General features: G+C 35.6%; 1 protein-coding gene across 2 annotated transcripts in view; it reads right to left on the bottom strand.

Moving 5' to 3' along the window:
- The window catches only part of PPME1 (protein phosphatase methylesterase 1), a 71931-nt gene that overhangs the window by 28726 nt on the left and 26530 nt on the right, over window positions 1-16675 (bottom strand). For both annotated transcript variants that reach the window (XM_008540433.2, XM_070625841.1), the window contains exons 2-5: window positions 15424-15517; window positions 14776-14868; window positions 1147-1204; window positions 642-693 (exon numbers count right to left, since the gene is read on the bottom strand). In XM_008540433.2, coding sequence (XP_008538655.1) covers window positions 642-693; window positions 1147-1204; window positions 14776-14868; window positions 15424-15517 — 297 coding nt within the window. The remainder of the gene's footprint in view (window positions 1-641; window positions 694-1146; window positions 1205-14775; window positions 14869-15423; window positions 15518-16675) is intronic.

Here is a 16675-nt window from a genome sequence, read left to right on the forward strand (position 1 = left end):
GGCTGCATCAGATTCCCTCATGGAGCTTTATCAAAATTTAAATGCGCAGATCCCATTGGTAGAAGCACTAATTCAGTAGGTCTGGGGTGGAGCCAAATCATTTGTATTTTAATCACTTCTCAGGTGATTCTGATGAGTGACAAGGTTTGAGAGCCACTGCATATGCTACATTCATCTTTTACTCTGAGGTCCAGGGTATAATTAAGTTATTCTTTAATACCCTGTTCCTGTCTTGCTATGCAGTTGGACAAAGAATGTGAGCAGGATACTTTAAGAACATTTCACAGCACTTCTGGAGTACACTACTTTTCCAAGCATGGGTCCCCAATAGATAACCAGATTTTATTCAACTCTGTCAACAGAAGAAAACTTTTCAAAAGCCAACACAAACTAAACTGTGCCTTGAAAAATTTCCAAGCGCTGTATGTGATGACCATCACAGTGACTATACCAAGAAAGATGGAGGTTTCTTTCAAGATTATATAGTAAGGAGACAGCAGACAGAGGAAAGAGAACAGAAGTAAAATTTTCTCTGTGCTAATTATTGTCCAACAATCTTACCAGGAGAGTGATAAAGTTATACTTCTATTTATAATAGTAATGGAAGCCAGGTGATGTATAAACAATATTAGATTACTTACTTTGCCATTGTTTCTGCAGATAGGTCTTCAGAATTCTTGACTTTTGTTTCCCCTAAAAAGAAAATATTTAAAAATAAAATTCCCAAGGATAGGAATTATAAAAGCAAGAGTATTCTCTTTCAAAAATCTCATCTTTAGACAGTGAAATGAGGACTTTTATAATTACGCTTAGCAAGGATTTTCTATGTTACAGATACATCTTTATAGCTGGCCATCCTAAGGAAGATAATTACAGTAGCCTACCAAAGATCTATCCACATTCCTTATATATCACCAGCGTCAGAATTTGGCTACATAAAAGGACATTTTCTTAGCTAAACAACAACAAATATACATATGTGTATTTATAAAATATTTATGAAACTAAAAGCTAGGATTTCTTTTGGAATGCCCAAATGGAACAGACCAAGTTATTTTAAGGCTACACTGAAATTTGTAATATTTAACACTATTCAAAGGGCTTGGCAAATATGTCATTGAGTCAGTGATTAAGAACTTTACTCACCATGACCTCGAAGATCCAAAGCCACAATCCTACACTGAACCCTACTAATGATCGCTGCCTAGGAGGAAAAGGAAAAGTAGTAAGATACACCTGGGTTAGGAAATCTTTCCCCATCACCAACAATAACTCTGATGAATGAACTGCCATTAATACTCAAGGATCTCAAGAGAATCAAAAGACGACTTTCCACTTTTAGGCAAAATTTTTAAAATGATGATTCTCTGCTTTTTTTGTACATATTCTGGTTCTATCTCAACTTCAAAATATGGCTTTCTCCACCTAAAGCTCTCTTTAAACCCTAGCTTTTCCCAGCTTCTCATGAAACACAGAATAAACACCTCTAAACAATGACCCTCTGAGTTCTGCTATTACCTATGATTTTCATCCATATTCCTTGGTTATCTTTTTCCTGCTCTGGAACAGAAATTCCCTAGATAAGGACCATGAGTCAATTCATATATTGGCTCAGGATATCACACAAATGTGACATTCACATCATGAAATAACCCTGAAAACAGTACAAGTCATGAAATCTACCAAAGGTTTACTTTAAGACAAATGCCACGGTACACACAAGCTGGTACCACAGTTAAATAAAAATATATAGAAAAAGAAATCATAATATTATGGAAAAGTATAATTTTAAAGGGTTAAACAAACCTGAAATAATTGGGGATCTTCTTCTTCAAATGAATTAGATTCTTTGACAATTATACAACACAATTAGTGTTATAAACATCATCAACATTTTTTAACTCCTAAGAATTAAATAGGAGAACTATCTAACCTAACCATCACATTTTATGAATGAGGAAACTGAGGCCAAGAGAAAGGATATTATTTTCTCAGGGTCATATACAAGTTAGTAGTAAAAACAGAACCAGAATGAAGGTAAGTTACCAATATAATGGTCCATGTATAACACAAAACAAGTCAGATTTCTTAAATCACATCTTCCCTTCATTTCAAGTGATTAAATATATCATCTTGAATATATTCTCATTCTAAAAATGTTGAAAATATAGGAAAGTAATAGGAAGAGAGGAGAAAAAAAAAACCCTTTGATTTGTCATCCAAATGTAGCCCCCGTCATCTCTTTGGGTATTTCCTGTGACCTTTTTTTTCTCCTAGGTTTACTGAGATATTATTGACATAAAACATATGTAAGCTTAAGACGTAAAATGCAGTGATTTGATACACATGTACATTCCAAAATGATTATCACAATAAGGGAAGTTAACACTTCCATCCCCTCACTTAATCACCATTTTTTGTGTGTGTGGTGATAACAGTTAAGATCTAGTCTCTTAACTTTCCAGTGTACGATACAGTATGATTAATTATAAGCACCATGCTTACATTAGATCCCCAGAACTTATTCATTTTATAGCTGGGAGTTGGTACCCTTTGACCAATATCTCTCCACTTTCCCCACCTCCCAGCCCTTGACAACTTCCAATCTAATCTCTATGAATTCAGTTCGGCTTTTTTAGATTCTGCATATAACTGAAAACCTACAGTATTTGTCTTCCTCTGTCTGTGTTATTTCACCTAGCATAATGCCTCAAGGTTGTCCATGTTGCTGCAAAAGGCAGGATTTCCTTCTTTTTATGGCTAAATAATATTCTACTGAGTGTATGTGTACCACATTTTGTTTATCCATTCATCTGCTGATGGATGCTTAGGTTGTTTCCATGTCTTGGCAATTGTAAATAACACTATTAACAGGGGGGTGTAGATATCTCTTCAAAATAGTGTATTCATTTCCTTTGGATATATATCCAGATGTGGGATTGTTGGATCATATGGCAGTTCTATTTTTAGTTTTTTTTGAGAAACCTTCATACTGTTTTTCATAGTGACTGTTTCAATTTACATCCCTACCAACAGTACACAAGGGTTCCCTTTCTCTACAGCCTCATCAACACTTGTCTCTTATCTTTTTGATAATAGCCATTCTAACAGTTGTGAGGTGATATTTCACTGTGGTCTTCATTTGCATTTTCCTGATGATTAGTGATGTTGAGCATCTTTTCATGCCCCTGTTGGTTATTTGTACATCTTCTTTGGAAAAATGTCTATGCAAGTCTTTTACCCATTTTTTAATTGGGTTGTTTTTTTTTTTGCTATTGAATTGTACAAGTTCCTTATATATTTTGGATATTAACTCCTTATCAGATAGATGGTCTGCAAATATTTTCTCCCATTCTGTAGGTTGCATGTTTATTTCACTGAGTTTTGCTTTTTGCTGTGCAGAAGATTTTTAGTTTGATGTAGTCCCACTTGTTTATTTTCGCTTTTGTTGTTACATCCAAAAAAATCATTGCCAAGACCAATGTCAAGGGGCTTTTGCCCTGTTTTCTTCTAGTAATTTTATAGGTTTGGGTCTTTAAGTCTTCAATCTGTTGCAAGTTAATTTTTGTGAGTGGTATGAGATACGCATCCAATTTCACTCTTCTGCATGTGGTTATCCAGTTTCTCAACACCATTTATTGAAGAGACTATCCTTTCCCCATTCAGTCTTCTTGGCTTCTTTGTCAAATATTAGTCGATCATATAAGCACGGGTTTATTCCCGAGGTCTTGATTCTGTTCCAATGGCTTGTGTATCTATTTTTATGTCAGTACTATATGGTTTTGATTACTACAGCTTTGTAATAAAGTTTGAAATCAGGAATTGTAATGCCTCTAGCTTTGTTCTTCCTTCTCAGGATTGCTCTATTTGAAGTCTTTTGTTGTTCCACATGAATTTTAAGATTGTTTTTTCTATTTCTGTGAAAAATGTCGACTTTTGATAGGGATTGGATTGAATCTGTAGATGGCTTTGGGGGGTATGGACATTTTAACAATATTAATTTTTCCAATCCATGAACATGGATATCTTTCCATTTGTTTGTGTCTCTTCAATTTCTTTCATCAAGGTCTTATAATTTTCAGTGTACAGATCTTTCACCTCTTTGGTTAAATTTATTCCTAAGTATTTTATTTTTTGATGCTATTGTAAATGGAATTGTTCTCTTTATTTCTTTTTCAGATAGTTCATTGTTTGTGTATTAAATCACATTTTTGAAATCACCTAGAAAAAAGTCTGTTTCTACTTCTATTACCCTAACTAATGAATACTTTTAAAGAGAACAAAGGGCTGAAATTCTACTGTATTTTGCTATTTGTTTCTGAAAGCTAATTTACAAGAGTTATTTAATGCATTATGGTGGCAGTAAGGCCTTCAATGCGAAAAACAAATCTATATTTTGGAAATAAAATTAAGTGGCAAAGAGAGTGTAAAATTGGCTTGATTGCTGTACATCAAAAAAAAAAAAAGTAAAACTAGGTCCACAAAACAGCAAAAAAATATTTGAAGGCAGTAATTGTCAATTCTAATTTTAACTTGAAAGCAATAATTTACCATCTTATGTGCCTGTCAGAAAACACTAACAATAATACTAAAAACAGATTTTTCATTCACTTGTATAACAAATCTTTCTAAACTACATCTGCTAAAAATACGGCACCAATTGAGTATTGGGAGTTACAATTTGAAAAAGGCAATGTTCCTGCTCTCACGATGTTTATATTTTGGTGTGGCAGAGGAAGACTAGAAAATAAATGAGCAAGGTAAATTCAGAGAGTAACACATTTTATAGATAATGAAAAAGTGTTAGAGCCTATCTATGGTAACCACTCTAGATCTTGTCTCAAACAGTACAACTCTGCCACTTCTGGAATGGCTCATTGAAAAGCAGCTGTTTAAGAACTAGACTTATCCAATCATTTTCTCAACAGAATTTGTGATGTTAGCAATAACAGCAACAATAGCAGCAGCATTTAATATTTATTAAATCTTACTATGTGTCAGGCACCAATCCAAGTGCTTCGAAAGAAGTATCTAACTTTCTCCTCACAACTCTTTTATCCAGACATAATTTTCATGTGTTACAGGTGAGGACATTTTACAGCAAGATTAAGTAATTTGCTCAAGGTGAAAAAGCTAATAAAGTGGCGGAGCCAAGATTAAAATCCAAGCCGCCTGGGTTCAGGTGGTTCTTCACCCTGGCTGCGTAACAGAACCACATAAGGAGCTTTAGGAAATACTACTGCCCAGGTGCTAACCCACCAGAAATTCTGATTTAAGTGATCTGGGGAGGGGGCCAGGGTATCTAAACGCCTTAGAGTTCTCAGGTGATTCTAATGTACAGCCAAAGTTCAGCCAAGCCTTAGCCTAGAGAATAAGAGACAAGATTAAAAGTAAGATCTAGGTAGTAATAACATTTTTCTTTATCACTTTGTTATCTCACCAAATTATCTCCCTGAGAAGTAGGATGGGAAAATATTAGCCCTTTGTAGCTGACAAAACAATTCTGAGAGGTATATGAAGTACTGGTGAAGGTGTGGAGAAATAGGTATCCTCACAGACACGTGACCTCCTCAAACTTCATAATTTTGGCTAATCTGATAAGTGAAAAGTGGTATTCTTTTATCTTACCTTATATTTCCCTCATTAATAGTCAGGTAGACCCATTTTTATAAGTTTATCAGTTATTTATATTTCCTCTTCTGCGAACCACCACTTCATATCTCTTGTTCATTTTTCTAATGGATTGTCTTTTTCTTACTACTTTGTAGTTATTTTTTTTAATAATGAAAATATTAACCCTTTGCCTGTTATTCATATTGCACACACTTCAATACTTTTTACCTAGCACAGAGCTTGTGTTGTAACTTTAAGGTATCTTGTCTAGAAGTTTTGGTTTTGGCAAAGTAAAACTTATCAACCTTTCTTTTATGGCTTTTACTTCTTGTGGCTAAGTTTAAGAAGACCTGCCCCAAAGTCATATATGAATGTTCTTATGTTTGTTTTTCAAATTAAGTAGTTTAATCCATTTGGATTATTTTTATCATATATTAAATTTCTTTTTATACATGGGCTTATTTCTTAACTCTTTCTGCCAATACCATATTATTATTATTTTTTTAGATTTTATTTTTTTCCTTTTTCTCCCCAAAGCCCCCTGGTACATAGTTGTATATTCTTCGTTGTGGGTCCTTCTAGTTGTGGCAATGTAGGACGCTGCCTCAGTGTGGTTTGATGAGCAGTGCCATGTCCGCGCCCAGGATTCGAACCAATGAAACACTGGGCCGCCTGCAGCAGAGCACACGAACTTAACCACTTGGCCACGGGGCCAGCCCCCAATACCATATTATTAATAGAGTTTAAAATATGTTTTGATATCTGAGTGGGCAAGTCCCCTATTGCTCTTTTTCAAAATTATCTTGGTTATCATCAGACATTTATTTGTTCTTCTCTGTGAATTTTAGAGTTTGTTGATCAAGTCTCATAAAAAATTCCATTGAGATTTTTTTTTTCTTAAGGAATATTAGCCCTGAGCTAACATCTGTGCCCATCTTCCTCTACTTTATATGTGGGATGCCTACCACAGCATGGGGTGCCAAGCGGTGCCACGTCCCCACCGGGGATCCAAACCGGCGAACCCCAGGCCACCAAAGCCGAAGATGTGCACTTAACTGCTGCGCCAACGGGCCGGCCCCTCATTGAGATTTTAACGAGTTAGTCAGATTCATACAGGAATATGATTTCTCTATTCAGATTTTCCTTTATATCCTTCTGTGAAGTTCTTGTTATCTCCACAAATGTCTTAAACTTTTCTAAAAACAATAAGGCTTATTTCCAGGTATTTTATAGTTTCATTGCTTTTATAAATAGGATCATTTTTCCTATCATATTTCCAAATTTACTAAGTGCTAGTATTTAGGAAAAGTAAACTTTTTATATTGACTTTGTAAACTATGGCTTAACTAGTAGTTTGTCAGTTGGTTTTCTTTGATTTCATAGGGATACAATATACAAGCAATGATAATTCTCATTCTTTTCATATCTTTAAAACTTATTTTTCTTTCTTGTTTTATTGTTTGGCTAGAACCTCCAGTATAATGTTGAAAACAGCGCCGTTATCTTGTCCCCGACTTTAAAAGGAAAGTGTCTAATGTTTCACCACTAAGTATATTTTTGCAATCTTCTGGTACATAAGCTTAACAAAGTAAGGAAGTTTTTCCATCTATTCCTGGTTGCCAAGAGTTTTCAACACGAGTGGGTGCTGTAGTTGATCAAGTCTTTTTTCGGCATCAAGTGAGGTGAAAAATTAAGTACACTGATAGATTTTCTAATGCTGAACCATTCTCACATTCCTGGGATAAAACCTAGTTGGTCAAGGTGTATTATTAAATTACACTATAGGATTCAATCTTTTGTTACTTTACTTGTGATTTTGCATCTATTTTATAACCGAGATTGGTTCATAGTTTTCCTGCATTATTGCCTGGTTTTGGTATTAGACTGATGCTACTGTCATAAATAAATTGGGTAGCCTAACACAGTACTATTCCAAACAGTGTTTGAACACGGTGAAAAATTTTAATTTAACTGTTTCCTTTTGAGGAAAAATTAACATTCCACAAGACATCAAATATTCAGAATTGGGTAATAGCAGAACAGCCTTTTAGCTAGTCTTCCTGCCTGCATTTGTGTCTCCTGTCCAAGTTACCATCTACACGAGTATCTTGATTATTCTAAAGCTCTTCAATAGCTTCCCATTGCCTAAAACAGTGATACTCAATTACAAGTAGGCATTGTGTATCAAAATGCTCAACTCCCTGGAACTTTACGATCTAGATATGTTTGCAATTGTTTCAAGCAAAACATGCTTTCCACCCTCCCTAATTTTGACATGCCTAAGATACGTTTAATGTGGATGATGAGGGAAGTGTGCTTAAAAACAGCTCCCTCTGCTATTACCCTGAACTAAAGGATAAGGTGCAATTCCCTAGCCAGGTATACAAGGCCCTCCCATATTTTGCCCCTGTGATCTCTCTAGTCATCTCTTTCCCTGCTCCCGACCCTTGCTCAAGCTACTTATAATTTCCAAAACATATTTCACCGTTACTCTATTCACTGCCTTTGCGTTCCTCTCTCTTTGGAACACCTTCTTACTAATCCAACTCTTATGCAGTCCTTAAAACCTATTTCAGATGTCCCCTCTCTTATGAAACTTTCCTTATAGTCCCCTCAACCATCAGCAAAGTTAATCATTCCCTCCTGTCACCTTTGTATCTTGTATATAGATGCTGTAAACTCATCTAAAACTAAGTGCTTCATCAAGTATTTCATCAAGAACCTCACATCTTTTGTTTATTCTCACAACCACTCTCTTTACTAGGTGGTATTATATCCATTTTACAGATTAAGAAACTAAAGCTTGCTAGATTAAGCTATTTTGAGATTCAAACTCCAGTTGAGATGAAGCCTTCTTAAAATTTTGCTGTATTATTTGTACACATGTGCCATCTCCATTTTTCCTATCTTCCCCATTAAACTTAAAAGATCATATGAACAAGAGAATACGATATATGTTTAACTCTCCACTGTATTCATGGCACCTAACATAATGTCTGGTACAAAGTAGGAGTTTAACAAGTATTTAGTGATTGGCTGATTTTATTAAAGAGCGAACTCTCATTTTTCCATCCTTAGTAACCCAGCCCAAAACCTGGAATATAGAATATAGTTAGTAAATATTTGCTAACAGGAACTGACTTAACTGTAAGAAGAAACAGGAATCAGCAGACACTTCAGATTCAATTCCTGGCTTCAATTAATTCACACTTGGTTGGTCCCAGGTCCCTCAAAGATACCAAAGCTGAAAACAACTGGAGGCTGGCAAAAATGTTCCCTGCTGAGGCTGCATGTGCTAATGAGCTCCCACTGCTCCTCTCCTCTCTCAGCCAAACTTCAACTTCTGCTTAGTTCTGGATTCTCCCACAGCAATTAGGCGAGTCTTTTATACCCAGTACTTGCTTATGTGAGAGGGCCATAGAAGCCTTAGAATTATCCACTACATATGACCAACTTGATTACTACAGCAACAACTACACTAATAACTGATATATTGGAAGTAACCAAGGAATAAAGGATTCTGAAAAATTTTCTAAAAATCTAAAGCCTACCCTTTAAAACACCATAATTTCCTTCTATTAGTTATTTATTAGTTATAACCCTTTGATAGTTCCACAAAAATGATTGTATGTGTATATACATTTATTTACTTATTTATTTTTTTCTGTTACTAAAGCCAAAGTAGAAATGCTTTCTCTTCATACTTAACAGGACAGGACTTCTTCAGGTGAATCCCTGGGTACCCCCCACCAAAAATAAGCTACAAAACATTTACATGGAAAAGGGGTTCTACTCAGGTCCAGGGATTTTACAGAATGACAGATAAGGAACTTGGAAAGATACATTCACAATTAAATCCTACAATATGCACTGTGCTGGTATACTACTGAGATGATGCTCACTTTTCCCCTGTAGAGGGCCTGGGCTGCTTTGAAATAGTCCTAATCACTAAAAGTTCTGTCTTATGTGTGTCAAAAATATATCTCTATGGTCTCTGCCCTGAGTCTCTACTCTTAAGCAGTATAGAACCAGTCTTCAGAGAAACATGCACACTGGAGGCAGAGAGAAATAGTTTTGAGTTCTGGTGCTATTATCGGCTGTATGATTTCTCTAAATTTCAATGTTCTGATCTTCCTAACCTCGTAGAAATACAGAAAGGATTAAATGGGATCATGCATGTAAGCACTTAGCACAGTACCTGGCACACAGTAAATGTTTAAAAGATGTGGCTGATTTTTTAAAAATTATTATAAATGAAAGCAAGTATTACATCTCCCAAGTCTTTCCTTTTTTCAGGGCAAACACTTTCAGTTCCTTCAACTGTTCTTTGAATGCCATGGTTTCAAGTACTCTAAACCTGGCTGCTCTTTTCTGGACAAGTTCCAGTTTGTCAATCTCCCTTTAACTTGTGGGATCCAGAACTGAATGCAATCTTTGAACTGAATACAAACTTTTTCCTTTGAAAAGAGTTTCCATTTAAGAAAAAAAAATCTTTAAATTATGAAAGTAGTTAAAAACATACAACTTAAAGCTAGAAAATAGAAAAACTGGAAAAAATCACTCAGCTTTTTTCCACAGCGTCCAGAAGAACTGTTTTAAAAGGTTGTATAATATTCTCTTATAGGTACATCCAGTTTATTTAACCATGTACTTATTGTTGGACATTGGGGTTGTTAATTTTAGACAAATAGCTTTTCCTGTATTTGGTATTATTTCCTTAGAACGGATTTCTAAAAGTATAATTTCTGTGTCAAATGGTATAAATATTCTGATGATTCATTCGCAGTGCTAAATTACTTTGCTCTATCTATTTTTTTTTTTTTTACTTTTTTTTTTATTTATTTATTTTTTAAAGATTTTATTTTTCCTTTTTTCTCCCCAAAGCCCCCCAGTATATAGTTGTATATTCTTCGTTGTGGGTCCTTCTAGTTGTGGCATGTGGGACGCTGCCTCAGCGTGGTTTGATGAGCAGTGCCATGTCCGCGCCCAGGATTCGAACCAACGAAACACTAGGCCGCCTGCAGCGGAGCGCGCGAACTTAACCACTCGGCCACGGGGCCAGCCCCTGCTCTATCTATTTACAATGCCACCAGCAATGTTTGAAGGTATTTGTTTTCTAATACCTTTGCCAACACTGAGGATTAGTTTTGAAAAATATTAATAATTTGATATGTAAAAAAATGATACCTCCTATGAATCATATCTGATTACCAGTAAGGATGAGCATTGTCATGTCTGTTTATTCTCCATGAATTGTCTCTTCATGTCCTTTGGACTTGTGTCTCCTGGAATTTTGGATTTTTCTAACCATGTCATACAAGTTCTTTATGTATCAGCCATATATAAATGACTTACTGTCATTTGATAAAGCCTTTAGAATAATTACATACTTTTCTGCTTTTTTAAACAGAAAACAATGAACAGAATTTAACCTTTTCTTAATTGTTCAGGGTCAGCATTAACTTATTTACGAAATAACTACTGAGCACCAACTCCAAGGCAGGCCCTGGGTGCTAGAGATATAAGAGTAAATAAGGCATAGTCCCTGCTTTCAAGGATCTCATGATCTAGCATCATGAATATCAATCTCAGATGTTCATCTCTTCCTTTAGCTGTCAGTATACTTGTCCTCCTGCTATGCTAGTGCCTTTTTGCTTCTATTTTACTAATTATCTTTTGGATGAAGGTCTGAGACAAATTCTGCTAAGGTGCTTGGGTTTATTCCTGTTGTTTGCCATAGATGCCCTTTGAATCCACAGACATGGTCCAGTGCTTGAGGAATTATGACCTCTGGAGTCAATTGCTAAGGCACTAACTTACATTTTTATTTTCAAAGCACCATCACATATAAACTAATTCAGTGGGCTGGTACACTGTCAGGAATAACAACAACAAAAAATGGCAGGTAAATTTAACCAGCCAAAGTCCAAGCTATTAAGTTAACTGAGTGAGGGGGAATTCCCTTGGTTATACAAGTAAACCAGGTAAGCAATTGGGACACTATGATCTATCTATAAAAAAGCTTCATGAAGTGCGGTATGCTAACAGATGTTTTAGGAAAAAGGAAGTGAATGATCAAATACATTTGGAAGACACAGTTGAAATTAAATAGATTTATTTAGAAGAACATCCTAAAACCTTTAATAATATACTGATATTTAGGCTGAATTTCCAAGAGATGAGAAGGATATTATATATAATATTTTCCAAACTCATTTAATCACAAAATCCCTATTTCATTAATTTGTCATGGAACTGTAATCTGTAGAATATATTTTCCTAAAAGAAGAACTAGAGATATCCTTTACAATGATAACAAGTATAACAATGTCAACAGCCATTTATCAGTCACCTGGCACTTTCCATATTATTTCATTGTTCCTATCTGTGAGATAAAAATATTTAAGATCAATACATGTCAATAGCTCATTATAATAATATTTGTGAAATGCTTTATAATTTACAGTTTTCATATCCATTATTTTATATAATCTTTAAAGAAAGCTTGAAGTATAAGGAGACTGTATTTGGAGAATAAAGGCTTACCTGGCTTGATCAAGAACTTAAGTAATTTCCTCAAGAATATATTACTAGTACTGGTAAAATTGGGACTAGAAATCACATCTTCCAACTCCTACTTCATTGTTTCTTCCCTTAGTGTCAAAAGCAATAGCCATTTCATGGAAAGTCCTTTCTAGCTCTACCTAGATCCCTTATCTCGAAGGACTTGGAATGCTCAAATAGGTAACATCAGCTCTGATTATGCACTAGAGTCCTAGGGAGCTACTCAAAAGTTCAAAGAATATAATGAGGCTACCTCTGGCCTACATATTTGATTCTCATCAAAATTTTACAAACTCTTGTGACCCATTAAGTATTATCCCTGCAATAAAGTTTTTCCTATCCACAGGCTACTTTTTGCCAAATTTCTTATGTGGCAGAGCCTGGAGTCACTATCCCTAGCAAGTTGCAATTCAGTTGTGTGAATGTGACATCCCCAGTAAGATGTTCCTCTATGCCTCTCCCCAGTCACCTCTCTCTTTCCTTCCATGTCTCCAACATGTCAGTTGCCCAGTGACAGTGTAGTGGCTTAGAGCAGAGCCAGGCAAGTCATGGTACATGAGCCATTTCTGATGGCTCTGACCTTGGCTCAGGGCAACCAGAGTACATTTACTACTATAGCTGAGATATTAGGAACAGGCACATGTTGTTGTTACTTGTTCATTCAAAAAACATTCCCTGAGCATACAATATGCACCAGGCATAAATAAGCCACGGTCTTTGCCTCCAAAAAAACTCACAATCTAGTTGAGGAATGTAAATGACTAAAACTATGCTACTAAGGACTTGAAATGTGGCTAGTCCAAAATGAGATCTGCTATAAATATAAAATACACATTGGATTTCAGAGACAGTACAAAAATAATATGAAATATCTCAATAGTAATTTTTATATTGATTACCTGTTGCAATGATAATATTTTGGGTACAATGGGTTAAATAAAATATATATTATTAAAATTAATTTCACCTGTTTCTTTTTACCTATTTAATGTCCCTATTAGGAAACTTAGAATTACATTTGTGGCTTGCATTATACTTCTATTAGACAACACAGGTCTAGAGACATAAAAGAGCCTGGCATTTATGGGCAAATCATAGCGCTATATCCTAAAGTAAGAGAAAGGAAGTAGCAAACAAGACAGGGCCAAATCATTTACTCATTTGATAACAGTTGAGTAAGTGCCTATGTGTCAAGAACTGTTTCAAGCATTTGGGAAACAAAAAGGAGTAAGACACTATCCTTGTTCTCAAGGAATTCATAGTCTAACAGAAGAGAGGAGAAGATGCTTTTATAATCCTGCAGCCAGGAACAAAATGATATGTTCAGGGCCCTCCTCAACTCAACGGCCATCTGGCTCCAGGAATCTAGTGCTGCATTCCCACCTGCTCTCATTTACTGTCCTTCAGATCCTCTAGTGGTAAACAGAGGAAGTATATATATCTTCTTGATACGTACAAGAAGAGATGACAATTTCATTTCAGACAGGAATGTTGTGAATATCTTCCTTAAGAGTATCTCTCTGGGTGGCCCGGTGGCACAGCAGTTAAGTGCGTGGCCCGGGCTTCATTGGTTCAGATCCCAGGTGTGGTCATGGCACAGCTTGGCACGCCATGCTGTGGTAGGTGTCCCACATATAAAGTAGAGGAAGATGGGCACAGATGTTAGCTCAGGGCCAGTCTTCCTCAGCAAAAAGAGGAGGATTGGCAGCAGATGTTAGCTCATGGCTAATCTTCCTCAAAAAAAAAAAAAAAAAAAGGGTATCTCTCTTTGCACATGGGCTGCCCCACTCCAGAGTCAAGCATATTAGGAAGATTTACAATTGGCAGTATTCACACAGACACATATCCTCCACTCTAGACCAGGACATCATCTACTAAATATTGTTTACTCCCTAGTAGCTCACAAGTACTATTAAAATATAAATCATTATTTTAAAAAAGAAGGAACATTTTCCAAATATTTATGGGACATCTCCATGTGTAAAGTACTACAGTAGGCTCTATGAGGGAGACAAATAAAGGACAGACATTATCTCTATCTAAAGCACCTGAACAGAATATGTCTGCTTATCTATTACTTAGCTTACTGAGATAGAGACCACTACTTTTTTTTTTTCTGTTTGCTGAGGAAGATTCGCCCTGAGCTAACATCTGTGCCACTCTTCTTCTATTTTGTACATGGGTCACTGCCACAGCATGGCCACCAAGTCGTGTGGATCCATGCCCAGGAACCAAACCCAGGCTGCCAAAGCAGACTACACCAAACTTAACCACTAGGCTATGTGGCCAGCCCTCAGACTACCACTTTTGACAAGGCACAAATTCGATCTCCCTCATCCTAATGTAATATATGTAGACCATTTAACAAACTGTTTGAAGAATTCATGCCCTAAAGCTCACCCCAGTTAAGAACCTCTAGGTTAAAGAACAGATGATCTTGGGCCTACCACGATAAATATTTGGAAATCAATTCACATCCCTAATCTTACATCAAGTCATGTGAGTGAGTACAGAAGGAAGAATTAGACTAGTCAAATTCATCCAGAAGTAAACAAGGATTGTGCTAACATCAACTTCTACTATCAACTACTTACTTACCGTGAACACAGCCCAGGAAAGGGCAGAATGGCCTCCTCCATGCAGGAGGAGCAGGACTGGACCCTCTGAACCACTCTTGTAAACTCGAAAAGTGTATGAATAGTTAAAGATAACATATCTAAGCTTTTGCTCACTGAAGTTTTTATCATTTACCTCATAATAATACTGATGAGAAAAGTAAGGCAGCACCAAGCTATAAGCAAAGTTGCAGACTTCCAAACTTAAGAGACACTTAAATAGAAGTTTCTGAGACATCAAATCTGTTTTTGAAACATGGAGCCAGTATGACCACTTTTTTAATAGAAAAAAAAATGATTCCCTTTGCCCTAATGAGGACATAGTCCCTGGTTTCTAGACACTAAACCGGTTCAACTCACTTGACTCATGAAAGCCGCTTCTAGGCCCTTAAGACATATATCAGTTTCAAGAATTTAATTCTTAATCCCTTCCCCATGCATTAAACAACTATAGCAGAGTAAGATATTGGAAAAGACTTACAAGTAATATTCTATGCTGTACAAAGAACACAGTGGGGAATAAAAATGAAATAAACAGCAGGAATAAAGAACATTTTAGAAACTACACAAGTCTTCTAACTTAGACAACATTATAAGCTTACTAAAGAATAAGCCATTTTGCAAAGGATATATCCTTGCCAGTTTCATTCTCTACTTCTACATCTTCCATGGACTCAAAGTACTGACTCCAAGGAACAGGGGAAAAGTCTCGCTTTCTTCCAGGGCTAAGGGGAAAAAAAGAGAGATTTCAAGTAAAAATTAGTTATCCACAAAAAGATAAAAATATTTTTTTTATTGAGTTCATAATAGTTTACAACATTCTAAGATTTCAGTCGTACATTATTACTTGTCCATCACCATGTAAGTGCTCCCCTTCACCTGCCGTGTCCACTCCCTAGCCCCCTCCCCCCATAACCACTGCACTGGTCTCTTTGTCTATGTGTATGTTTATGAAAAGGTAAAATCTTGAGCAACAAATAATAAATGTAATCTGAAATGAAAATAGGAAGATTATTCTCCCTTAAAGATACGAAGAGTTTTCATACACAAAGTATCTCATAAAAATGTGTTTTAAAAAGCTCAAATACAGATATAAGAGTAAAAATTTTAGGACTTTAGGAAATTCATTAGTATATGTTAATCACAAATATAGTCCATGTACATACAAATCACAAACATGCTAGTTCTCTCTCCTTGTTCTTGGCTATAGGCTCATTCTTATTCTCTCAATCTATTTTAACATCATTCCTGCAACAATCATTTTTGGTCACTATTACTTCTTCATACCTTTAATCCCTCACATTATTTCATGCTTCTTTGTCATTGCCCAACCAATCAATATACAACCATCATAGAAGGCAAACTGGAAAATATCAATACCTTGAACTTCTAGGAATTTATCTGAAGATATGTTCACACACAAGTGAAATGACTTATCCATTCAATGTAGCATTGTTTGTAATAGGGAAAAATAGAAAACAACCTAAATATCCATCAACAGGTGAATAACTAAAATAAATTGTGGTACACAGAGAAATAATATTTAGTTGTAAAAAGCAAGAAGCAATTATATACTGATAAAATTTGTTACATATGGATAAGGTACACTCTAAAATAAACAAACAAATACGATGCACATACTACCATTTGGGCAAAAATATGAAGTATGTATAAATATAATTGTTTATATATGTTTAGACTATCTCTGAAAGAATATTGATATAACATATGGTATCCTGGGAGGCGAACTATGACTGGGAGATAAGAGGAACAATTTTCAACCTGTATCTCTTTCTATTTTTTGATTTTTGAACCATTCTTTAAAAACATAAAATTATTTTAAAACAAAAGAAAAATAACCAATAAATGTCTATTTACAACCA

This window comes from Equus przewalskii, chromosome 6 (genome assembly GCF_037783145.1).
Source record: "Equus przewalskii isolate Varuska chromosome 6, EquPr2, whole genome shotgun sequence".
Lineage (NCBI taxonomy): Eukaryota > Metazoa > Chordata > Mammalia > Perissodactyla > Equidae > Equus > Equus przewalskii.